Here is a 26,696-nt window from a genome sequence, read left to right as displayed (position 1 = left end):
GGTCCTGCAATCCTTCTACAGAGGGGCTTTATAAGGAGGTGTGCCCACATCAAAGCCGGCACTCACCTTTTCCTGAGCTGCATAACTGGCAGAACAGAAGAACCTGGTTCCATTCATTCACCCATAAAGCCACTTGCTCGCCCAGGAATGAGAAAGTCTGGATTGTAGAACAAAACTAATTTGCAGACTTCTGAGCAGGGAAGAGGCTCACCAGTCGCCCTGAGACCCGTATGCACAGAGACATTTTTTACTTTCAGTTGAATTCACCTGCAGGTTGTGAGTTGGTCTGAGTCGTGTTCCCCTTGACTGAAGCTCTAAGATGTGGGACCGAGAGGGGGCATGGAGACGTGTGTGTGTGTGTGTGTGTGTGTGTGTGTGTGGCAGGCTGAGGTAACTGACCATCAGGGACTTTACAGCCAGGACCACTCATCAACTTATCTGTCACCTCCTCATCCTGGCTCTCCAGAAAGGCCACTTTATGTGGTTTCTGGGGACTGAACTTGAGTGGTCAAGCTTGTGTGGCAAACAATTTAACCCTCTGTACTGTAGAGGGCCTGTGGCAGAGTCTGACCACTGAGCTGAACCCTGTCACCTTGCCTAACTTCCACGCCATGCCTCTTAGATGGGAAGCTCTCAAGGGTGTGCAGACGGCTGGCATCCTTTCTGAACTGAAGGGCTGAGAACGCCCCCTACGGAGTAAGCTTGGGTCCTCAGGAGTTCTGGCCTGAGCTGGCCCTGCCCACCTGCCTTTAGAGTGTGGAGAATCTCCCTGCGCTGCAGGGTCACCCCAAAAGCTTCACTGTAGGTGCTTTGGACCCATCTTAGACCTCTCTGAGCTAGCCTGGATACACTCCCATCACACACACACACACACACACACACACTAATAGCAATAATTTTTAAATAATTTTTTTTTTTACAAAATTAAATGGTAATTGGGGCCGGGAAGACGGTCCCACAGGTAAGACTGCTGCACAAGTGTGGCCATGCCAGTCCATGCCAGTCCATGCCAGTCCATGCCAGTTCAATGCTTAGAATTCACATTTAAAAACAAAAACAAAACCCACAAGCACTAGTGTTTGTCTGTAACCCAGATGGAGGGCAGAGTCATCGGGACCCTCATGGACCAGCCAGCCTGGGCTCTGTGCAGACAAGACAAACCCTCCCCGGTGGAAGGAGGGAATGGCCTCTCGACAGTTGCCCTCTGACCTCCACGTGTGCGCAGAGGCATGTGTGTGTCCACAGTCATATACATAGTAAACATTTTTTGCTTTGTTTTCCAAGATAGGGTCTCACCATGTAGCCCTGGCTATCCTGAAACTCACTCTGTAGACCAGGCTGGCCTAAAACTCAGAGATCCACCTGCCTCTGCCCCCAGCCCCTCCTCCCCCCCAATGCTGGGATTATGTCGTAAGGACAACATAAACATTTAAAAAAAAAAACAATTTGGGAAACAACGGGGCGTGGGGAAGGTCTGCAGACACATCATGAAAGAAGATGTCAGATGCAAGATGGGCAGGAGGGACTTAAGCAAAGGCACTGAAAACCAGGAGGCTGGGATACAGCACCACAAAGGACCAAACGCAGAACTTGACATCATCGAGAACAGGCAAGCAGGGGCAAAGGCAGTAGTCGAGGCTGCTGGGAGGTGAAATGGTATCCCCACTGTAGAAAAGAGCCTGGCTAGCCCTGTGCGCCTTTGATCTTCCTTCCTCCCTTCTTCCTCTCTGCCTCCTCACTTCTTTTTTTGGTGAAGGGGGTCTCAAGTAGCCCAGGCTAGCCTCAAACTCCCTCATGTAGCTTAAGATGACCTTGAACTTCTGATCCCCCTGTCTTTACCTCTTGAGTGCTGAGGTTACAGGTTAGCTCCACCTCACCCAGCCATTGGTTGCTAGGGATGAACCCAGGACACCCTTCCTGCTACCAAGAACCCTTCAATTCCCTTCCTCTCCTCTCCCCTCCCCTCCCCTCCCCATTCCCTCTCTTCTTTTTTTCTGAGACATGGCTTTGCCCAGTATCCCTGATACTCACTGTGCAGACAGGCCAGCTCACAACTCCTAAGTCTCCTGCCTCAGACTTCCAAGTGCTGAGATTACAGGCTGCATTTCCATATTTGCCTATTTCCCCCCTTCTTTTCTTTTAGACTACAAAAGACAAATTTATTAGTCAGACTGCAAGAGAACAGGAGTGTGGAGAGGGTGGGGCGGCAGCGGAACTCCTAGTCTGCAAGTTTCTCCCTGAACTCTATACTGCCAAATTCAGCCATCACCCTGGACGAGATCAACTGTGAGCTGACGTGTCCACACACCAACACCTACACAAGGACACCCACAGCACTCTTGCTCACAACGTCATGAGCTTGGACCACTGAGATGTCTGACATGAGTCTTTGAACAACCCATGATGCAGGCTGTCACTCACACTGGAAAACCAGTGTGAGAAAACCACTGGAAAACCACTCACCTGAGAAACCAGGTGTTGTGGGTGCCCCCACAATCCCTGCACCAAGGTGGAGAAAGGGTCATCCTGGGCTAGACCGTGCATTCTAGGCTAGTTTGGGCTAGCCTCAAAATACAAACATAAAAGTGTCAGTTGTGGGCTGGTGTGATGGTTCAGTAGGTTGGCAGCCCTGAAGACTTGAATTTGATCTTTAGAACCCACAGAAAGGTGGAAGGGAACAACGACAACCCCACAGACTTGTCCTCTGGCCGCCATACTCTTGCTGGGGGCACAAACACACACAACAATAATAATACTTTAAAAATTCCAAAGCCAGCCATGGTTATGAATGTTTGTAATCAGAGCATGAAGGAGCTGGAGGCAAGGGGATCACCACACCTTTGAGGCCAGCCAGGGTTACCCAGCAAGACCTGTCTCAACAACGAAGATGACACAGGGCTGGAGCGACAGCTGAGCCACTAAGAGCCCTCACTGCTCTTGCAGAGGACCTGAGTTCAGTTCCCGTCAGCCCTTCAGCCAACTGACTCCCGAGGCCTGTAATTCCTGCTTCAGGGGGTCCAAAAGCCCTGGCCCCCAAGAGCTCGTGCACACACACGTGCAAGGCAAACAAACACATATGCAAATAATTAACTAAATTGTTTGAGGAGGAGGAAGAGGAAGATGGCAATGACGTGAAGGAGGAGCCTTACACTCATGCCAGGGAGAGAAAGGAACCCTCTCTCCCCGTCCAAGTTTCCCAGCGGAATGATGCAAAACTGTGCATTATTACAGGTCAGAGGTTCCCAGGAAAGAGAAGGGAGTGGGAGGAGCCTAAGCAGTGGTTTTCGGGGCAGTGACATCACAATGGTAGACACCCATCACACATCTGTCTGACCCAACAAAGCCCCACACCAGGGTGACCCCGCCTGACTGTGGACACCTGGTGGTGGTGTGCCCTGTGAAGGTCAGCTGATCACCTGACAGGGTGTATGGGGGGGGGGGCTGTGGGAAGAGGCAGGAGGGGTGTGAGAAATCTACTTTCGAAAAACAAAAAGTCTGCTTAGCAGACCTGATGGTACAGGCCAGGAACCCCAGACTCTGTGTCCAAAATGGAAAAGGGAGAAACATCTATTTAAAGGGGGGAGGAAAGAGGACTCTGTCTGGCAGTGAAGCTCAGTGGTAGTGCACTTACCCAGCATGCATGAGGCCCTAGGTTCTACCCACAGAACCAGCACAGTGCGGGGGGTGTGTGTGGGGGGGGGAGACAATGTCTTTTTTCAAATAATAAAGTTCTACCCATGAAATTTTCAACCCAAAATTTATCCCGTCTACAAGAAATGCAGGCACGAGCCAGGCAGTGGTGGCGCACGCCTTTAGTCCCAGCACTTGGAAGGCAGAGGCAGGCAGATTTCTGAGTTTGAGGCCAGCCTGGTCTACAGAGTGAGTTCCAGGACAGCCAGGACTACACAGAGAAACCCTGTCTCGAAAAAACAAACAAAAGAAGGAGGAGGAGGAGGAAGAGGAAGAGGAAGAGGAAGAAGAAGAAGAAGAAGAAGAAGAAGAAGAAGAAGAAGAAGAAGAAGAAGAAGAAGAAGAAGAAGAAGAACTAAGAAGAAATAATGCAGGCACAAGGGATGGAGCAGAGATTGAGGGAATGGCCAACCAAAAACTGGCCCAACTTGAGCCCTATCCCATGGGCAAGCACCGATCCTTGACACTATTAATGATACTGTTATGCTTACAGTCAGGAGCATGTTGTCCTCTGAGAGGCTCCACCCAGCAGCTGACTCAGACAGTGGATGGAGCTTGGGGACTCCTATGTTAGAATAGGAGGAAGGATTACTGGCCCTGAGGGGCACAGGAACACCACAGAAAACAACTAACCTGGATCCCTGGGGCTTTCAGAGACTGAATTACCAACCTAGAACATACATGGGCTGGACCTAGGTCTCCCAGCCCATATGTAGCAGATGTACAGCTTGACCTTCCTGTGGGTCCTGAACTACTAGAGTGGGGGCTGTCCCAAAAGCTGTTGCCTGTATGTGGGATATGTCCTAGCTGGGCTGCCTTGTCTGGCCTCAATGGGAGAGGAAGTGCCTAGCCTCGAAGAGACTTGAAGTGCCAGCATGTGTGTGTGTGTGTGGGGGGGAACCCAGGGGGCCCCCACCCACTCATAGGAGAAGAGGAGGGGGGTTGGAGGAAGGATTGTGGGAGGTGGTGACCAGGAGGGGGGCAGTAAGTGGGATGTAAAGTGAATAAATTAAAAAATTAAATTAAATTAAAAAAGAAAAGAAAATTCAAATCTCTCCCTGGCTCCCAGAAGCAGGGCCAACAAGTTAGACAGATTGCTGAATTGATGGAGCCTCAGTTCTCTGACCATGGCAGATCTCAAGTTGATGTCATAAAGGTGAACGTGAGACAAAGCCTACGGAAGCCTCCGCTGTGTCAAATCCTGCCATCTAACGCCCTGCACAGGGCTGTCAGTGCCCTTCACCCACCTAGGAGAGTGGGCTGTGGGGTTAAACTGTGCAAACCTGGTAAACCTCAGCCCCTTCCAGCTGGGGTGTGTGTGTGTGTGTGTGTGTGTGTGTGTGTGTGTGTGGTGTGTGTGGTGTGTGTGGTGTGTGTGTGTGTGTGTGGTGTGTGTGTGTATGGTGTGTGTGTGTATGGTTGTGTGTGTGTGTGTGTGTGTGTGTGTGTGTGTGTGTGTTGCATGTCAGGTGGCTGTCCCCAAAGACAGGTGGAACTTATCTGCATAATTTGCCCTCTAAGGGTCCTGGCCCCTAAGTTGAACCCCTAATAATTCCAGCTCCTCTTTCTGTAAGAAACCCCAGACTCACTTCTTTCACAATCCATGTTGGAATCTTGCCAGAGAGGAGGGGACAGGAACCAAGTAGAGTAGGGACTGCTGGGTGCCACTTGGGCTCTGCGACTCTGGATGAGCAGGGATTCTGTCTAGCAAGCCCTGATATGACATGGTTTGAAGAGTGCCCGGCTGCCACAGTCCCCCAAGGTTGGCCTAGCACAGCCCCAAAGCAAGGCATGAGCCTCCTAGCACTGGAGGTGGGGTATCTTCCTCTTCCTCTCCTTGATCTGGAGCCATGCCTCAGCTGTATAGCAAGTTTGCAGCCAGAAAGAGAAAGAAAGAGTCGAGGGACCTGAGCAGACTAGCCTAGGATAAACCAGAGCCAGTGACTAGAAATGCGGGTAGGGCATTAGGCACATTTGGATCCACAGTTCTGTCATGGGCCTTTCTGTCTCTGTCTCTGCCTTTTCCTACAGAGATAGGTCACACGCGCTCGCGTGCCCGTGTGTGCGTGTGTGTGTGTGTGTGTGTGTGTGTAATTTCTGATTCTCCTGCCTCTAACTCCCAAGTGCTGGTTGTTGCTGTGTGCCATCACAGTTGGCTTATGAGGTGCTGGGGTGGAGCCCAGGGGCCTCTGCACGCTGGGAAAGCATTGGGCAACAGATGTACAAACTAAGCTCTCAGACACATTTCTATTAGTTGTAGATGACACTGCCTGGGCTCCAGCATACCTAGGCCCTTGTCCCCAGCCTGGCAGAGTGAGGACAGTATTCCTCCACCCTGGCACACCATCTGTACCTCAAGTCTATGGAGAACCATGCTGGAGGGAACCACCTTGGGAATGCTTTCTCCAGGGCTCCCAGCCCTGTCCTTGCCACGGGCAAGGTGAGTCCAAAGCTCTCCTGGGAGGGTGGAGTCACAGATGCCACTCCATCTTGGCACCCAACCTGCCAGCAAAGACCAGCTAACCAGACCCTACTCTCCCTGTCCGGCCCCAGGGTGGGCGGTGGGGGGGGAGGGACAGGGTTTTTTTGTTGTTGTTGGTGTTGGGTGTTTGGGTTTTTTTTTTGGTTTTTTTTTTTTTTTTTTTTTGACTTAATATGGAGTTAGTTAGGGCTGCAGCACTCCCCCATCCCTAGGCTGAGGAGATGAAGATCCTTTGGGACTAGTAGTTGCCAGGTATGTCTGCATGCTCAAATAGTTCTCTCTCTCCAGTGTAGGAGCTGCCAATTACAGTAATGGAGATCGTAATAACAGTAATAATAATACTGGCAGGTATGGTAGCTTCCTGTCTCACAACCCTCATCTCTGGGGTTGCTGTTGCCAGCGCCTCGCCTACCCAGTGAAGCCATTGAGTTCCAGAGTGGGAAGCCTCTTGCCCCAAAGAGCTAAGTGACACCAGCCTGGTTCCGTGGCCTCCTTAGACCCACTTTTCTGGGGGCTTAGATGCATAGAGAAATCGCCAGGGCACCAAGCCCTCAGGAAGACACGGTTTCCTGACTCCACATTACGTCCATCTTTAGAAATTGGGACTCTGGAGGGAGGAACATTGCAGGTCCCCAGGGTGACCACCAAACCTGAGAGCTCTCAGAGCCCAGAAGCCTTGTGGGGAGACTCTGAGGTGACCCCAATGTGCCAAAGGGGGACCCTTTCCATATCCACTCTCTTGGGAACAGGGCTGGCCTGGCATGCCTCCTTCCCTGGCAGAGTTCCAGCCTCACCATCCATCCTGCCTTCAGGGCCTGACTTACACTTCCATGGGGTTCTGATTTCGAGGATGCAAGAAAGAAGGCAGGCAAGAGAGCCAAGAGTGCTGGGCAGAGGAGGCTCACCCGGCCCTTACCCTTTCTTCTTTGATACTCCCATTCTATGTATTTCTTTCCTTCTGCCATCTGTTCCCCAAACTCTGGAGCCACTACGTCATTGGAGAGGGGACCTGCTCTGGTCACCACTTAGGCCTTTGGGCCCTGGACAGCAAAGGCAGTAAGACCTTCGCTCAACGCCAACATGAATGCAAATATCACATCCACCCAAATATTCCGGCAGCCAAGGCCGAGTAGGGACACGCATGTTCTAAGCATGATGGGAGGTCTCATGCAGCTCTGGGGACACACATGGATCCAAAGCCATCTTATCCACAGATCTGGAAATAGCAATTACTCTCTCATTTGAATTTTTAACCTCAAACACCACATTATAAAAATAGTTGCGCTGTATTTTAGGGGTGGGATTTGTCATGAAATTAGCTACGGTTACATGGATGCCACAGAGAAGAAAGCAACATGCCTCTGTCTGCATGGCAGCAACCAGCAGGGCCAGACTCAAACAACAAGGGGTTTCAGCGTAATAGTGCTGTCACTTCTGAGGGGACCTGGGCCACAGGGCAAGCTGGGCAGGGGTCCAGGGACTGTGTCCAGTGGGTTGGGAAGCACTGGGCTGGAAAGTTACGTACCTGCAAAGCCACCAGGCAGATTGTGGGGCGTGGGAACCTTTCCTTGGTCAACCCCACCCCTAGCAGACTACACTGTGTCTGCCCCTCCTCAGAGTGTCAGACAGCAGGAACCAAACTGTAAGCTGTCTGTGTTTCTGCACACCTGCTGGTGCCAGACAGACTCACGGCTGCTCCCACCCTCCAAGTCTCCGGAGCCCCTCTGAATGTCCCTAATGTAGGGACAGCCATGCTGCATGCTCCAATCTTAGAGCGGAGGCCAGGGCTGGGCAGGGCTGGTGGGCAACTCTTCTGGAGACGGAGCAACCCAAAAGGCTCAGGGCAGCTGTTATCACACTAGACTTTTGGTAATTGTGAGAACCCCACCTCAGAGACAGGGAGCTGTTGGTTTCACACTCCAGACACCCACAAATGTGGGGAACATGTGCACATGAATGGGAAATCTTTTCTCTCTCTTCTCTCTTCTCTCTCTCAGCACTAAAAGTAGAACTCAGGTGCCTCAGCCTCCATCATGGTAGGAAAGGGTACTACTGAGCTACATCCCTAACCCTTGTTCTACATTTTTCTTTTGACACAGGCTCTCACAAAATGGCCCACACAGACCTTGAGCTCAAAATCTTCTTGCCTCGGCCTCCTGAGTAGCTTTCACTATAGGCTTGTGCCACCAGGCCTGGCTCTAACCATGGCTAATCTAATCTGTTGTTGTTGTTTGTTGTTGTTGAGACAGGATTTCTCTGTGTAGTAGCCCTGGCTTTCCTGAAACTAGCTCAGTAGACCAGGCTGGCCTCGAACTCAGAGACTTGCCTGCCTCTGCCTCTCAAATTCTGGGATTAGAGGTATGTACCACCACTGCCCAGCAATAATGGCCAAATCTTGAAGGAAACACTCTTGGGCCATCTCCTGCCTCTCATTCCTGCTTCTGGGACAGACAGGTTCCTCTCCTACTTCCCCAGAGATACAGATGCCTGTATCTCTCTCTGTATCTCTCTTTGCTTCCCCAGCACCCCCAGGACCCCAACTCCTAGCTACCTCACTCCAACTTTAGGTTTCTTCTGAGACTCTGCCTCCTCCAGAATACCTTCTTCAGTGGTCCCTCTGGTAGGAGTTAGGCAGCCCCTTCACCCCAGAGCCTAGCCTAGGCTTGTCATGTGTGATACCCTCAACAGACAGGCAAGGAACAAGGGAAGGGTTAACAGGGACCTCACCCTCACTTCTGATGCCTTGAAATAGAAACTAGAGCCCTCAAGATCCCCCCTACCCCTGAAAGACCCGAGTCTGCAGCCCCAGCAACAGTTATATTTAAATAATAAACCTGATTTCAGCTGCTATTAGATCTGGATCTTTCCTTTCTCCTTCCTGATGAAACCAGAGCAGCAGTTTTTACTTCTTGTCTCCAGTCACTTACCCACTTAGAGTCCTGACACCTCCCTCTGTGGGCTGTGGTACCCAGAGAACCTGCTCAGCAGGAGAGTTTGGCCTCCCAATTGAAACAGGATGTCTTAAAGAAACTCTACCCAGCTTCCTCCTCCAGCACAGCACAACCCCAGCCTCAGGCAGGCCCAGTCGGGAGCCTAGTGGATCTCTCACAGCAGGTTCTTGGTGGGAAGGGGACAGACAGAAAGAAATCCAACCTTGACAGCATACAGAAAGAGGACTCAGTAGCAACCTGGCCATCTGCAGACACGGGCAGTGATGACGCTGTAGCGGTCCCTGCACATTCCCTGGGCAACCATGGAGAAGTCACTCTGGTTTTCGAGCTGGGACATGGAGCACCCTGCTCCACCTCACCATGGGCTGCCAGGACAAACCAGCCTTGGGTAGAGAGCAGAGGGTGAAGGAGAAGCCAGAAGACTATACTGCCCTCCTGCTGGCCTCCAAGCCCTCAGGGACAAAGTCTGGCCAGGTCATGGTATACACCAGCAAACTGCCTGTGTGCAGAATGAATAATGACCAAATAAAGGAATGCCACCTAGCTTCCTTAAAGGAGTAGGCAGAGCTGATGCTGTCGAGGAAGAAATTACAGTCTCCTCTCATTGACTCTCAGGGACGGCAGGGCATCCTTTGTGTGTCTTGGTCATGAAGAGAAAAAAAGGCAAGGTGTCTGTATGAAGTCAGTGTTGGACTCAAAACTGGGTTTATAATTTCTAGTGCTTTGATCCTATATCAGTCCTAAACGTCCAGGTTATGGTGTCATCCAGTGACCCCCACCTTCCTACATACAGACCCTCAGATTACAAATCCTTATCAGTGAGAAAGGAGAGTGACTGGCCAAGCCTGAAAGACACAAGGAAAAAGCAGCTCTTGGCCTCACTGCCTGAGGGCCAGCCTGGGGTGGGAGCAGCCCTAACCTGCATCCCCCACCCCTCACACTGGGTGCCCACTGGCTAGACCAGCCACCCAGAGTCCATCTTGAGAGCATTAGGGCTGCTGTGAACAGATGTTTTCTGTTACTCGTTATTTGTTAGTCTAATGAAAGGAGGTGCGCTGGCTTTCAAGACCTCGATGGTCTGTGGGGGTTTTATGTGGGAAGCCTTCGCAGAGCTCTGGCGGCGGGGAGGCTGCGAGGCCCCTGCCAGGCGCGCCCACCCCGCGGCTCCGCTTTGATTCCGAGGTTTGCAGCCATCCGCGTGGTAATTCCAGCCCTGGTTAAATGTCATTTTTAATAACGCCATCCCTGGCATGTAAACGGCTTCACCCAAGGCAAGAAGGGAGGCTGTCATGGGGGAGGGGCAAGAAGGGAGGCTGCCATGAGGGAGGGGGCGGTGGTGGGGAGGATGGGGAGACAGGAAGGAGGTGTGATGGAAAAGGAAGGATGGCAGAGAAGAGGGACCTTGGGATGATAGGAGGAACAAGGGCAATAGAGAACCCAGCTCCACAATGAGCCCCAGTTGAACCCTGGGCGCCACACCTGGGGCAGGAGCCAGGTCAGGGCACTGAGGATCCAGCCAGGACCCTACTCCATCACAAGCTTTATCCCAACCTCTCAGGATGCCTTGGGCTGGTCCAGGGCAGGTGCTTGGGCAACGTCAAACACTGGGTAGATACAAGCAGCTATCCATTTAGCCCTTGGGGCTCTCTTGCTGAGCAATTACCCTTCCAGATCCTTCAACTCCATGTTTCCATAGCACCTTACACAACTGCTCTGTCACCAAGAAGGCTGTTTCTTAGTCAGTAAAATAGAGGCGGCCATGGATGCAGTTGGCTCTGGAAGATCATTAGCTGGGTATAAAACCCACCTGGGGGCTGACTGTGGCTCTGGAAGATCATTAGCTGGGTATAAAACCCACCTGGGGACTGACTGTGGGTCTGGAAGATCATTAGCTGGGTATAAAACCCACCTGGGGGCTGACTGTGGCTGTTGCTCAGTTGGTGAGTGCTCTGCCTGGCATGCACAGAGCCCCGGGCTCATTGCATAGTACATCTATAATCCTAGCCTTGGGCTGTGGAGGCAGGAGGATCCGTCTGAGGTCAAAGTCATTTCTGGTTATATAATGAGTTCTAGCCAAGCCTGGGCTACATAAGACTCTGGCTCTAAAAACTAAATCAAACTAAATAAACACAAAATCTTGCAGATAGGGGACTTTGTATCCAGGTACCCAGGTCTGGGATCAGGAACTCTGATTCCCCGGAGTCTGGGAATACATTTCTATCAGCTTCACAGATGAGCCCTGGAATCTCATTATGTCCAGAGACAGGTGGTCCAGCCATGTGATTCTACCCGCAGGGTGCAGAGTCTGGGCTCAGAGGTTGGGCAGGCTTCAGTGGAAGGCTGGGTTAGATCAGGTGGGAACTCAGATGTTCTGACTCTGTATAGAAACACCCACAGCATCTTCTTGAGCAGCAATGTCACAGAGATGGTACACTCACACCTGCCCCATCTGGAGCTGCTGAGGAGTTTATTCTGGTCTAGGGCTGGAGAAAACAGGGTCCCTCTGTGGAAGCTTCCAGGCCACCCATCCCTGAGCCTAATGTACCTCTGCTATCTTACACCAGGCTGTTCTTTGAAGACAGCCTCCTAGACTTCAGCTCAGGCCAGGCCACTGCTAGGTCTTTCAGGCCCCCCTTTCCTAGACCCTCCCACAGCCCTGTCAGCAAAGACCAAAGATGTCCTGGCTGCCCATCCCACACACAGGCAAGCAGAATCCATCTTAAAGTCCCAAGCTAATCTCTTCCAGAGCGTGTTTTATTTTTAGGGGCACAATAAAAAATATCGTTACCCATAAAGGGCCCCATTTGGATGGTGTCCTGTCATCGCCAGCCCTCTGACTCCCCACCACCACCGAGAGTAGGTCAGAACAAACAGATGTGGAAGGGACCCAAGCTTGGGGCCAGCAGGACATCAGTGTTCTGATCTCCAGGACAACCAGAGAAGCTGTGTTCTTGGCCTCCAGGTTTCTCTGCTGTGCTTGGGAGATTCTTAAGCCATGGATGGCGCCTGTGGCCTCTTACTTGACAGCAGATAGCTCAACTCCTCTCAACCTGACAAGCCCTGCCCCTCCCTGATAGCTCAGTGTGTGATGCTAATGATACCCAGTCTGTGGCCCTGACCACCACAAGAGCGTATGGAGACACGCCCTCCCCCAAGCTCTGAACAGGAAGCCTCTCTCCTACTCAACACCTCCTAAGAGCACTTAACCCTTGGCTCCTGTAGTCAGGTATGTCTGCTCTGACACTGTCTAGGGGCCTGAGCCAGCCTCACCCAAAGCCTGGTGGGACTATTTAGACCAGCTGGAGCCTCACAGTGGGTGTGTAAGCATGCACACACCAGGTGAGGCATGTGTGCATTAGTCTGCGTGTCACTCTGTTGACTGTGAATCCAGGACAGACAGCATGTGGTCCCCAAATGCTAGCAGGTGACAACATTCTCACCCCCAAACTACAACAGAGAGAAAAATGGAGAGACAGTCTTGTTAGCTCGAGAACCTTCTCTACTTACTGTGAGCGGAAGGCTCATTCCCAGATGGAAAGATGGATTTGGGAAGATGGCTGCAGGCAGCCAGTCTTTTCTTGGCAAACTACACTCTATCTGCTCTATGCCAGCTCCTGCCCAGGGGTCAGCAGGCTGGTCAGCAGGGCCTGAGACTGAAGGACTAGAGTTGTAGGCAGACAGAAGACTGGACAGATAAGAAGCTGGGGCTGGGGGAACAGCCTCCTGTCACGTTGCCATCTGTAGCTGGGGATGGGTGTTGGGAAGGGAAGAGACAGGGAACCTTCACACTTCCTCCCTAAACTGCCCCAAGGCTGCACACCCGACTCTCCTCCATGCCAGTGGCACATGGCTGGATTCCTTCTGTTTTCTCTCTTACTCCCCTGACTATCTTATGGCCCCTGAGTGCAGCCACACCTGTCAGAGCGTGTGAGGCAGCCCTGGTCAGGCCACTTCCATATTTCCAAGGCTCCACTGATGACTTGGGACAGAGCAATGGGCTTTGGGACAGGACATACCTGTGTTAGAATCCTATGTGGGACTAGGGTGAGCTACCTTGTCACATAGCTGGTGTTCTCTGAGCCACAGTTGTCCTCTCTACAGAGTGGGGAATAGGCAAAGGACGTATGTCACAGTCACAGGGTTGGAGATAAGACAAGGCAGGTGGGACCCCAACACATGACAGTTGGCTGAGGTGCCTCTGGGTTCCTAGCGACTCTCTCTACATGCCCCACACTGCCTTCAGCCCCATCTCCACATAGTCCTGCCTGCCCCACTCCCAACGGCAGCAACCACAATCTGCCTCTTTTTGGATACAGGTTTTCATGCAGCCCAGGCTGACTTTGAACTCAAGATGTAGCTGAGAATGACCTGAAATTCCTCATCTGCTTGCATCTACTTCCTCTGTGCTAGGATTGCTGGTGGGCATCCAACTCACTGTGGGGGAGGGGCGCCAATGCTGGGTTTTGTACGTGCTAAGCAAGCACTCTGCCCACAAAGCATCCCCAGGTCCCTAGTATCTCTTCCTTAGGACAAGTCCTCCCTAACATCACACCCCTCCCCAGGATGAGCCAGCAGACATCCATCCCATCGGTCCTCTAGTCCCATCCCCCACCTCCTCACCTCTTTAGCTCCCAAGCCCCACAGCCAGTCTCCCTAGCATCCAGGAGCTTCTACTCATAGCTTTCTCACCCACATACAAGGCTGTGCTGGAGAGAGAGGCCTGGACTTGGAGTCACAAAGCCAATCTGGCATCCTTTCCCAGCTGTGAGACCTTGGCCAGGTTGCTCCACCTCTCTGGGCCTTCAAATTATGAGAGCCATAAGCTCTCTAAGTATGTCATGGAGCTGTCCAGAAATTCTGTATTGAGCACCTACTATGTGTCACATAGTTTAGGGCTTGCCCCATCCCCATAAGGAACGATCCTTGGTCCCATTCCACAGGTGACAGGCTGGCAAGATGGCTCAGTGTATAAAAGTACTCGCTTGTAAACCTGCCAACCTTAGTTCAATGTTCAGATCAGTTTGATGTCCATATTGCTCTCTAGAACCCACAGTGAAAGGAGCAATTTGGGCTGGGCCCGCCAGGATGTGTAAAAGAAGGAACCTCCGTCCCCATCTTTGGAGCCTTTCGCCATCTTTGATCAGCCGTTTGGAACTAACCAAAGGGACCAGCAGGAAGCTGCCTCGGCCTCCTTCTGCAGACTCCAATCTAGAGTGAAGCTTGGCACGGTGACCCTGAACCACCATAGTCCAGGGGCAAATCTGGATGTAGTTTCCAAGGCAAGGGCCAGGGGGTGAGTGGTTTCTCGAACCTGCCCTTGTGTCTTCAGCCTGACTCCACATGACCTAATAAGTCCACGAAAAGAAACAAACCTCAAAGAATCCAAAGCCTTTGAACCCGTACTGGCGTTCACAGCAGCACTACCCATAATCCATGTCTGCTCATGAGAAAAATGACAGACAAAGTATGATCTATCCATCCAGTGGAACGTCATTCAGCCTCGAAAAGGAAAGAAGTTTGGACGTGATACATGGATGAACTTAGATGCTTTCTGAACAACATAAGCCAGATGCAGAAGGACTACACTCTCGATGGGTTGAAGTGTACTAATCTCTGAAACCCACTGCTTACCCAGCATTTCCAGGTAGCCCCATGGTCCTGTTTGTCAAGGGGAAGGGACAGGCCCCCCCCCACCTAACCTAGGCTCTCCCCAATCACCAACTGCCACTCAGCTCACAAAGGCCTTAGCTCCTCTGAGTCCTTGGGTTTCAGGTGTCCCAGCACCCAAAATCAAATCCTCTTGAGAGTCCCCATGGCAACCCAGCATCCTGTGCTTCTCCAAAAAGGTACCAGCTCTGAGCAGGGCCCAGCCTGTCCTGACTCAGGCCTCTCTGCCTAGCTCCTGGGGCCATGTTTATTTTCTCAGCATGTCCATGGCCTGGTTTCCGCCCTGCCCACAGGAGGGAATGGTTTAAAGAAACTCGAGGTTATTAATGTGGTTTCTTTTGTTGTACGCCATCGCAAAGGCAGCGAACGCAGGTTTATTTTCCTAACGTGCTTGGCATAGCTCAGCATTTGATTCAGAAGGAACCCGAGACCCTGGTTTGTTCTGAGTCACTAGCAAAGCCACAGCTTAAAAAGCCAGTGCTGGGGGGGGGGAGGGGAAGAGGGAGGGAGCAAAGCCTTGGAAAGTCATTGGCAGACATGGGCTGGATCTGCGGGTGGCTTTCAAAAACAAAGAAATTTAGTTTGTTGCTGGTAGTAGTGGTGGTTGTTTGATTGGTTTGTTTTTTGTTGTTGTTGTTGTTTTTGTTTTATTATTATTAGCGGGATGAAAACATGAGTTCTTATTTATTTGCGCCCCCCCCCAATAACCTGTATTTTTCTATTGGGAGGGGATAAACTATCTATTGGGGGAAAACCTACACAGAAGCCACAGGAAGACTTGTTTTCAAGAATGTCTGTGTCCTGGAGGTGTTGAGGGCTCAGGATTAGAGAGTTAACAGTGAAGCTCACAGCCCAAGTGTGCTGCCCCGGGGGTGAGTCCTGGCCCATGTGTACTGTCGAGGGGATGAGTCCAGGCACTCAAGTCTGTCTCCCTTCCTTCCTTCCTTCCTCCTTCCTATGTTGGGGACAGAACCATGGCCTTGTACACCCTGGGCCTTGAAGCTCATCCCCCCCAGCTGGTACCTCTTTCCAGCAGTTTGCTATGGGCTCACCAGGATGTAGAAAAGACAGGTTCCTCCTCCCCTATCTTTGGAATCCTCAGGACTGTGAAGCCACCAATCCATGGCAGTAAGAAGGGGCAACTAACCAAAGGGACCAGCAGGAAGCTGCCTCGGCCTCCTTCTGCAGACTCCAATCTAGAGTGAAGCTTGGCACGGTGACCCTGAACCACCATAGTCCAGGGGCAAATCTGGATGTAGTTTCCAAGGCAAGGGCCAGGGGGTGAGTGGTTTCTCGAACCTGCCCTTGTGTCTCCAGCCTGACTCCACCTACATCTAGCACACCCTCTGCCCTCAAACACCCTAGTGTGCAAGATGCTGTACCTCAGTAAAGGCCTGGCAGTTCTCGTGGGTTTTCAGGGACTGTGGCCAGATCCTGGGGCTCCAGGGGGCACCAGTACCCATCCAGCTTCCTAGTGGCCACCAATGGCAGCACCTGCACACTCGCTCCTCTGCTGACACTTGCAGTCTGGGATTACGGGTGGGGAGGGCTTCCATTTGGGGACTAACTACATGACAAAGGAGTCAGACTTTGTGCTGTCTGCTCCCTTCCAGGGCCAGTGCCTCTGCTCCCTCACCGGTGACCTCTTCCTTGGTCTACCCCTTCCTTCTCTCCCATCACCTTAATTTTATTCTTAATTTTATTCTGTCCTGCCCCACACCCCTCAGTCATCAAGGTGAAACCAGAGAACTCAGAGCTCTATGGCATTTCGCTCTACCTCTGGCCTGAACGGGCCCCCTTCCCTCTCCTTTTCCATCAAGGATCTAAAAGCTGACTCCCAGGGCTGTCAGCTCAGTCATCATCCATCACCCAACACCCGAGGGAAGAGAGTGGCCAGGCCCCTGCAAATGGTGGGAAGTGGTCACCAGCACAGAAGGCAGGGGCCTTCCTGGGGCTGAGTACCATGTCTGCCTGGCAGCAATGGGGGTTTATCAGAAGGTGCTCTGTGGATGTCCCTGGACACATGTGCTCACAGCCTTTCTTTGAGACAGTGCCGCTGTCTTCTCTGATTCCCTAGGAAGCCCTTTTGTCTGAAAGCAGAGGCTCCCAGCTTGCTTGAGCACCCCTCTAACCCTGACCCTCCACAGGAAGTGGAGTCCTTGAGGTGGGTGGGAAGGTGTGGGGTGGGGTGGGTACTAACCCCTGTTCTGTCCTCTCTCTACACATTGTTTGGGGATAGACAGTCAGGTGTCTCATCCATCCAGTCGGACAGTATAGTCTCAGAGCTAGGGGACAGAAGTGTTTGCCCCAGACACCCCTCCCCAGCACCTTGGTGATCTTTGGTGACTCTGGCCCTCCCGCTCTCCTGCTTCTCACTGAAACTATCCAAACTGGGACTTCTGCTTCATTCTCAGCCTCCAGCCTTCACTCCGTCTCACGTCCCCCAAATCCACCCCTACATCTCTGTATTTCCCAGCAACTCCCTCTTCTTTGAAAAGCTGACCTGAAGACTCTATAATCCGGTGTGTGTGTGTGTGTGTGTGTGTGTAGGGGTGGTATTTTTAAAGCCCCTTCCAGATGACCTTTAACCTCTGCAGGGGAACCAGCTGTCCTCTGAGAGTTTCTCCACCCCAAACTGAAGGGTGTGGTTGTGCAGATAGCTCCACCCTCACAAACCCTCTGAAGACCTGTCTTAGCTCAAAGGTTCCAAACTAAGTTTGGCTTAGAGGCTCGGCCCCTCCATAGCCTCAGTTTCCCCCAACAGCGACGACGCCAGCTTCTGAGGGTAGGTGGGTGTGGAGTGCAAGGGAAACCAGCTTTCCCCAAGTCACACATCCTCAAGACCTTAAGTGGATCTGGTTCAAAGAGGGTCTCCTCGGAAGAAACAACAGCAGCTCACCACTGGGCTGCGGTTTCTGGGATCGTATCTCCCGCTGAGAAGAAGCCAGTCCTCCAGTGCCCACAGCTGGGATTCTGCAGCCAGGGGCTTCCTGTAGCTGGGGTCCACAGCCCCAGTCTCGCAAACTCTATGTCCCACAATCCAGGGATCCCACAGCCGGGGTCCTGGAGTTCATGGGTCTCTGTAGCTGAGATCTTGGAGTCCTGTGATCCCACAGTCACAGTCTCACAAGACTCCACCAACTAAAAGTTCCAGAGCCAGTGGATCCCGCAGCCAGTGAACCCCACAGCCCGAGTTCCTTAAGGAAGGGATCCCTCAACCCCGAGTCCCGCAGCCCGAGTCCCGCTGCCCCTGCCCGGTTCCCACGCCGCGCACTCACCGTCCTGCGGCGCCGCCTCGCTGCCGCTGCTGCCCCCGGACGGTTCCCGCGCCGCTCCCTCCCGCGCCTCGGGCCCCGGCACCGGCCCCGCAGCCCTGCGCCCGGCAGCCGCCACCTCCTCCAGGTCCAGGAGGTGGCTCACCGAGAAGTTTTTGCGCGCTTGGGCGCAGTCACCGGGTGCGGGCGGGGGCCCCGGGCCGGGCGCTGGCGGGTCCAAGGCGAAGGCGGCGGCCGCGCTGTCCATGCCCCGGCCGCGCCTCTGCCGGCCGCCGCCGCCTCCCGCTGCTCGCCGCGCGGGCTCTCAAGTCAGTCGGTCTGGGACCCGAACTTTCTGCCCTCCCCTACGAGCGGGTCGCTAGCTAGCCAGCGGCCCGGGCCACACGCCCCTTGTCGGGGCGGACCTCGCCCCCGGCTCCCCTCCCCGCGTCCTGCGCCGTCCGGCGGGAGGCGGGGCCAGGACGGGGTCCTCGGACTCTCAGATACAGTTTAGGGGTGCCCAAATCCCGCGGGGGGTGTCTTTAAATCCCCCAACCATAGTCCCTGGAGGTGATGGGTGGGGAATCCGCCTCTGTTACATATTAGGGGTGGGGCACTCTATGAAAGTTGACGGATCCTGTCCCCTCCAGTCCACTCCTCCTTAAACAGGGTCTCATATATTGCAGATTAGCCTCGAATTTGCTACGGAGCCAAGAACGGCCTTGAAAGCTTCCCGGCTTCTCCCTCATTGTTCCCACCCTGAAGGAAAGAATCAGATGTTTTCGAGGACCACCCTGTTCCCTCCATGCTGAAAGAAAGATTCTGGGATGGAGGCTGGGCCTTTTCTCTCATGTCGCAGTAGGTGACACTTATGTGCCTGTCCCCAGAAGCAGTCCTCCTAAGGAAAACCACGTTGGGAGGGGCGAGCTTCTCTCCGAATGAATTCTGGGGTGCACAAGGGAGAGGCTCAGCCAGGGTGACAGATGAGTGACAGCGGAGGGGAAGACAAACGAGGTCTGTCTTTTAATGTAACTTTTTCAAGGAAGCCCAGAGAAATAGCAGCGGGCGAGAAGAACGGAGACTCTTCAGTGCTCCAAATACACCGAGTCTTACTCCAAAACTGCCTTCTGTCCCCTCGCTACTGCCAGAGAGGCATGAAGTCATAGCACCAAAAAGAACTCCACCAGGAGGTCTTCAGGGCGGGCAGCAGGAATACCTCCTGAGACCCACCCTGAAGGACTCCCAGGGAGACTCTGACCCACCCCCCGTGGCACCCTGGGTCTCTTTCCAGGGACACAGGGAGATTGCAAAGGGTCTGGGAGATGTTCTAGCTTCCGGTCCATTGCAGGGCAGAACATAAAAGGCTCCTTCTAGTGCTGGGAGACCCACTGAAGTTGGTCTGTCCAAGCTGTTATTTACTATGCAAAGTGAGGCCTAGAGCCTGTATGCGAGCATAGGGTCTGGGGGACGCTGTAGTCATGGTTGTATCCTTCATCTACTCATGTACTCACCGTTCAGAGCACGTAGAACAGAGATGTCCCTACATTAATGCTCTTGTGTTCCTATCAAGACTGCGCTTGGACCTTGAGCAAGTATCTTAGCCTCTACTTTGCTTAATTGCTGAATAAATTATTGAGAGGAGTAAAGAAATGGAGATGAGGGCTGGGGAGATGGTTCACTTGGCAGAAATGATTGCTATGTGAACACGATGATTCAAAACTCAAGTCAAGGCCGATCTCAGGGCACCTATAGCAAGATAGAAGGCAGAGAACTAGAGAAAGATGGCCCTGTGGTTAGAGTGCTTACTGCTCTTACAGAGAACCAGAGTAATTCCCAGCACCCATGTTAGGAAGCTTACAACTACTTGTAATTCCAGTTCCAGGCAGATTCAACTCCACAGGCCCTAGCACTCACATGCACTAGAGAGAGAGAGAGAGACAGAGAGACAGAGACAGAGACAGAGACAGAGACAGAGACAGACAAAGAGAAATCAAGAGAGAGACACACACGGAGAATATTAAAATATGATATAATTCTTATTTTTAAAAAAGATTTTAAAAGTTAAAAGATGGAAAGTAGAGAAGGAGACTGTCAGAAGCTCGTGGGCTAGCCTGGTGTATGCTACTGAAGAGAGACCCTGCCTCAAATAAGGTAGAAGACAAAGAGCCACCACATTTTCCCTCCGATCTACACATGATAGCATGTGCGCGCACACACACACACACACACACATACACACACATGACATACACACATAAAGATCAATTTTAAAACTATGTTCAGAGAGCTGGAGAGATGGCTCAGCAGTTAAGAGCACTTACTGTTCTTGCAGAAGACCTGGGTTCAATTCCCCGTACCACTCAGCAACTCACAATAATCTATAGCTCTAGTTCCAGGGGCCCAAGGCATTTCCTTACTGCCAAGAAGCATGTACATGCACTCAGATGGGCACTCGCCCGCACACACGTGTAATATTAAATAGTTTTTAAAATAAATAAATAACCATATAAGTGATAAGTTAGTACAAGAGTGACACCTGGCACCTTGTAAGGGTTAACAGTATTTACATTAAGAGTTCAAGACAGGGCTTTTCCGTGTAGCCCTGGCTGTCCTGGAACTAGCTCTATCAATCAGGCTGGGCTTGAATTCTCAGAGACCTACCCACCTCTGCCTCCTGAATGCACGGCTTCAAGGCATGAACCACCACAACCAAGGTTGTCTTGTTTTGCTGTGCTTCGTGCAGTTCTGGGATGGAACTCCAGGGCTTGCAAGTGCTGAGCAAGTGGTACCCCTCTGAGCTGATTCACTAGCCTGGCAATTGCTATTTTTGGAACATCTACTCGGAGCAGTCAGACAGGCTGGTGGTGTTATCTTGTTATCTTGGAACCCGGGAACTTGGAGGCACAGGTTTGACTGAGTTCTGCACTGTCGCCTAGCTCTGCGGCCTTAAGTCATTCCTCCTACAGCTCAGCATCAGCAAAACAGATGCGACAGCAGACGATCCAAATAGTCAGTCATGCCAACCTTGGATGAGGGCTAGGTAGTAAGTACCAGGTAGCTGAGAGGGACAAGAGGCGTCAGCTGCTGAGCCAGAGCTCAGTCCTGGAGGAAATCAGACTTGATTCTGCCTGGAAATACAGCCAAGGGGACACCCATAAGTAACCTAAGAACTCAGGGATTTGCCTCGCAGAGGGATGGGCTAAAAGAGTTTCCATGGTGATTTGAGCAAATCCTAGATGTCAGCGGTGAATAATGGCAGGGTCTCCCTTCAACCAGCCCACTGGCCCAGGGCCTTCTTGGAACTGGGGAGGACAGAGAGCCAGGGAATCCTGCTCTGCAGGGGTTGGAGGGTGAAAACGGGGCAGGGGGGTTGGGTTCTTTGGATAGCTGTGGCTCTGTTGGCAACTGGGACCTGGACCTCACCTTGTGGCACAGTACTGATCAGCCCCCATTTGAAAGCTTACATGCCAAGGAAAAGATGCTGTCTTTTCTTTATCCCAAATTGTTGAGATTTGATCTTCTCATTTTAATAAAAATAAATCATTTTATTTATTTGATTGTTTTTATATTATTTATTCTGGGTGTGTGCACATATATGCGGAAGTCAGAGAGAGGGCCCTGAGGGAATTGGTTTTCTCCTTCTGGTGTGTGGATTCCAGGAATGGAGCTCATGGACTCAGACTTGGCAGCAGGTTCTGGGCTGTCTCACCAGCCCCATTACTGAGAATTTTAAAGTTGAAGTAAAATGAAGGGAACTAAAGATGACTGTTACTCACTCACAAAGAAGCCCAGAGCAGTCAACACTTGCATTTATTTACAAGTGTGGCTGTGCCACCTGAGGTGGACAGAGAGCACTGAAGCCTGGAACTGACTTTATGGATAGTCTAAGCTACCATGTGGGTGCTGAAAATCGAACCCAGGGCTGAGCCATCAATCCAGGTCCTACTTTAAATATTTTTAAAGCTGACTTAGTCAGACATTGGTGGTATGTGTATGTCACCGCAGTACTTGGAGCACTGAGGCAGGAGGATTGTGAGCGTGAGGCCAGCTTCAGCTACATAGCAAGTTCCAGGCCAACTTGGAACATACACTGAGACCATGTCTCACAAAAGAAAGTTAGTTTAATAAAGGGGGATTGAAGAGAATCACCCTGTTTATTTAACATCGAGTTGAAGGCCTGGAAAAAGCAGTAAGACAAGAAAAATCCTAGTTACTCTTCTATTGCTGTGGAGAAACACCATGACCAAGGCAGCTATTATGAAAGAAAGCATTTAATTGGGGGCCTGCTTACAGTTTTGGGGGGTTAGTACATTATTGTCACAGTAGGGAGCATGGCGGCACACAGGCAGGCGCTGGAGCAGTAACTGAAAGCTGTATCCTGACCTGCAGGCCTGAAATAGAGACTCTGGGTTTGGCATGGGCTTTAGAACCCTCAAAGTGACATATTTCTTCCAACAAGGCCACACCTCCTCATCCTTCTAATCCTTTCAAATAGTGTCAACCCCTGGTTACTAAGCATTAGAATATAAGAGCCTTTGGGGGCCATTTTTATTCAAACCACCACAAAGAGAAATGACCAAAAATAATTTAAGGTCATCCTCCTAGCGCATATGTAGCTAAGTAGAGGGGCATTGCCATAAAACACTGATCTGTGTTGTACTGACTGCTTTATAAACTGCTCCTTGTATCTGGAAACAGACTCTCCTACTTTTTTTTTTTTTTTTTGGACAGGCTCTCAGTGCAGCCTAGGACAGTCCTGAACTCTGCAACTTCCTGAGTGCTGGAATTACAGGTGCACACCATCACGCCTGACATCTGTCATATTTTTTATTTGTTTTTACTTTATGTGTATTAGCACTTCGTTTGCACGTTTGTATGTATACCGTGTGTGTGTGCCTGGTGCCCTTGGAGGCCAGAAGAGAACATCAGATCTCCTGGAACAGGAGTTACAAATGGTGTGAGTCACCCAGTATGGGTGTTAGGAGCCAAGTTCTCTTAACTGGCCAGGTATCTCTCTACACATCACATATATATTTATATAAGTGTGTATGATGTATGTATGTGTCCATGTGGACATCTGAAGGCTAAAGGAGGGTACATTATCCTCACTGAACCTGAAGCTAGACTGGTGGTAGCATACCACATAAGTCTTCCTGATACTGCTTTTCACAGCACGGAGGTTCCGGGTGACAATCTGGCCACCTTACTTTTATGTGGGTGTAGGAGATTTGAGCTCAAGTCATGCTTGAACAGAAAGCACATGTACCCACTAAGCCATCCCAAGCCTGAGGCATCCCCTGAGCCTCCCTAAATTCAAAACTATTTTATTATTTTATATGTATGGGTGTTTTGCCTGTACATATGTATATGCATTATATGGGTCACTGTGGTCAGAAGAGATCAGATCCCCTGGGACTGGAGTTACAGACCATTGTGAGCCACTGTGTATGTGCTGGGACTTGAACCCAGGTCCTCTGCAGAAGCAGCTCGTGCTCTTTTACCGCTGAGCCACCTCCTCAGGCCTCCCAACCGTAATTTTAAATGAGAGCCTAGCTATGTATTGCCTCCTCTGAAGCTATAGGTATATATACTGGGTATCCATGTTTAAAAACAGTCTAGCGCTAAGACAGCTGAACGTGATAGATAGTTAATGGACTCCCAAAAATGTTGACAGCATAATTCATGAAACCTCTGGATATATCACCGAGAAAATCAGGCAGAGGCTGACTGGGGTTGCTGACCAGGAAATTTTGAACTGGGGATCTGGGGCTGAATTATCTATCTGGGCTTAATCACAAAGTCCTCCCTACCCCCCAAAATGGAAGAGACAAGACAATCAATGTGGCTGCCTCTGGCTTTGTACACAAACTGTGGCTGGCCACCAGCAAGGGCTATGGGGGCCCACAGAAGGTGGAGGTGACAAGGAGAAGGATATGCACTTTTCTCTGGAAAAATTCTGTCAGAACTACGAGATATCAAGAATTCATTGTTTGAAATTCAGGTGTAAGCTGATGGTGGTGGTACATGTTCTTAGTCCCAGCACCCGGGAGGTGGAGGCAGACAGATCTCCAAGGTCAAGGCCAGCCTGGTCTACAGAGTGAGTTCCAGGATATCCAAGACTACACTGTCTCAGGGAAAAGAAAAAAAAAAAAACAGAAAAAGAAAATACAGCTGGGCCTGAGTCTAACTCAGTAGGAGAGCTAGGCTGGACTCTGTTCTGTCACTGGCTGTGACAAAGGGACGAAGAAAGTATGTGACAAGCTGCTCCAGTAACAAACAGGAAAAAACAGGAAATTCAGAAAAGTCACAGAGTGGGTCAAAGGTTTCACAGGAAAATGTTTTTAATTCTTTTTTTTTTTTAATTTCAATTGTTGTATATAATGGATGTCTTGCCTGCATGTGTGTCTGTGCAGTGGGACCCCTAGGAAGTGAGAAAAGGACATCAGATTCCCTGGAACTAGAGTTAAAGACAGTTATGAGCCACTTTGTGGGTGCCGGGGATTGGAGCCAGGTCCTTTGGGAAAGCAGCCAGTGCTCTTAACCATGGAGCCAACTCTCAACTCATTTTTTAAAGACTTATGAATATACTTTAATCTACTTTTATTTAATATACATGCATGCCTGCATGAGCTTACATGCACCGTATGCCTATAGATGCCCAGGGAGGCCAGAAGAAAGCATCAGACCTCTGGTGTTGGTGACTCTGAGACATCCAACATGGGTGCTAGGGACCCAACTAGGGTCTTCTGGAAGACTGCACCGTTGCTGAGTTCCTCAGCTCACTTGTGCCCCTTTGTTGCCGGGGCTGTTGACAGTCACTGGGTCGGAACTTTGGTTCTGTGCCTCTGTAAATTACATTTGTCTTATTTTTTTATCCATGGCAACAGCTCCTCAAGATATGTGGCTGTCAATCACTCAAAGATCAAACCCCATTCACAGAGGAGTCCCAGGTGGGTCCCTGCAGCTCTCTGCCAACTGGTAACCCTCAATAGCCTGGCAGGTACGAGACCACTTAGCAAAGAGAGCTCCCAGCAGCTTCCAGAAGGAATCCTGCTCCCTGCTGCTCATCTGGGGAGTCCTAAACACTGCTGAGATGTGACTCAGAGGTGCCCAGGCGTGACCATGACAGATCCCAGCACTCTGTAAATATTGTGTCAGGCTGGGATCACAGCGGGACACTCCAGGCAACCAAAAGTCTGATCTTCACTGTAAGACAAGAAGTGAAGCCAAGTGGGTAAGATGGTTGTTTTTTCCTTCAATCAGCTCAATTCCCTGAACTTTCTGAGACTCAGTTTCTCTCACGGGGATTTCTAAGGGGTCCCTGGCTTCAGTGAGAATCTCTTGGTTTGTAACCAGGGCTCCATCCACAGAACACTCCTTCTTGGAGTCAGTCAGCTATGAATCAAAAGATACACATGTGTTGGGGGAGGAGACTTACATGTGCCAGATTGGTTTGTAACTTGCTATGTTGCCAAAGAAGCCTGACCACCTCTTCCTCCTGCATTCACCTCCCAAGTTCTGCGATCTAGGTGTATGTCACCAGGCCTGGGGAGGTGGTGCCAGAGGTGGAGCCCAAGGCTTTGTTATTTCAAAGCAAGAACGTTACTTCCTGAGCTACATCTCAGGTAGATAGATGGATGGATAGATAGATGGATGGGTGGATAGACAGACAGACAGACAGATAGTTAGAAGTTGGATTGTAGAGAGATAGACAAAAAGATAGGCAGGTGTCGCATCTATAGCAAGGCGTGCTGGTGCACATCTGTGATCCCAGCATTTAGAAGGCAGAGGCATCTTGAGTTCAGGACCAGCCTAAGCTACATATAGCAAGACCCTGTTGCAAAACCATTAAATTTAAATTTAAAAAATTAAAACACAAGTTGCACAAGTACATTTTTTTTCTGTCATTATTCCTTTGTTTGTTTGTTTGTTTGTTTGTTTTTTGAGACAGGGTTTCTCTGTATAGCCCTGGCCTCGAACTCAGAAATCCACCTGCCTCTGCCTCCCAAGTGCTGGGATTAAAGGCATGCACCACCACTGCCCAGCCTGTCATTATTCCTAGACAGGGGACTATTCCCCCATGTTTTTTGCAGGGGAATCCTTGCCATCTAGAGACAGTTTAAGCATATGGTAGGGTGTGTGTGCACACTTATAAGCAGACGTGACTCTATTGGCATAGGGGGCTTGGTCATCTGTTAATTGGGCATCCGTGGGCCATCCCCATGACACTGGAGGACAATGTACCTTTCTGAACAGATTCAAAGATTAAGATACAGTCATGGTAGCAGGCGTTCAACCATAGCAGGCCTTACTCTAGGCCAGGCAGCCTCCTGAACCTCGGCTACCCTCAGCCTCCTCAGAGGAGGAAGGGAAACAAGGCCACAGAAGCTTCAACTCTGTCACCCTATGCTTGGCCAAGCTCCTAACTACCATGCCAGGGGTTCCACGGGAATTGAAGGATGGAAATGTATGTTTTCTTCTTGAAGAATTATCCTTAAAACCAAATGAATATATAAATCAAACAACCAAATAATGAGAAGAATTGAATTTCCCTTTTTGTCCTGATCACAGGGAACTCTAAACGTCAAAGATGGAATATCACTACAGTAAGACTCGGAGAAAGGAAGGAAGGAAAGAAGGAAGGAAGCAACG

The 26,696-nt window shown here is 50.9% G+C and overlaps 1 protein-coding gene across 1 annotated transcript in view; it reads right to left on the bottom strand.

The window, feature by feature from the left end:
• Prrx2 (paired related homeobox 2) overlaps positions 1-18,571 on the bottom strand; it is a 34,202-nt gene extending 15,631 nt beyond the window's left edge. Inside the window, exon 1 of the mRNA XM_034493666.2 lies at positions 18,069-18,571. Coding sequence (XP_034349557.1) covers positions 18,069-18,312 — 244 coding nt within the window. The 5' untranslated portion in view covers positions 18,313-18,571. The remainder of the gene's footprint in view (positions 1-18,068) is intronic.
• Between the last annotated feature and the right edge of the window lie 8,125 nt (positions 18,572-26,696).

This window comes from Arvicanthis niloticus, chromosome 2 (assembly GCF_011762505.2).
Source record: "Arvicanthis niloticus isolate mArvNil1 chromosome 2, mArvNil1.pat.X, whole genome shotgun sequence".
NCBI lineage: Eukaryota > Metazoa > Chordata > Mammalia > Rodentia > Muridae > Arvicanthis > Arvicanthis niloticus.
The sequence above is the reverse complement of the archived record's forward strand: the minus strand, read 5'-3'. Positions and strand labels throughout refer to the sequence as shown.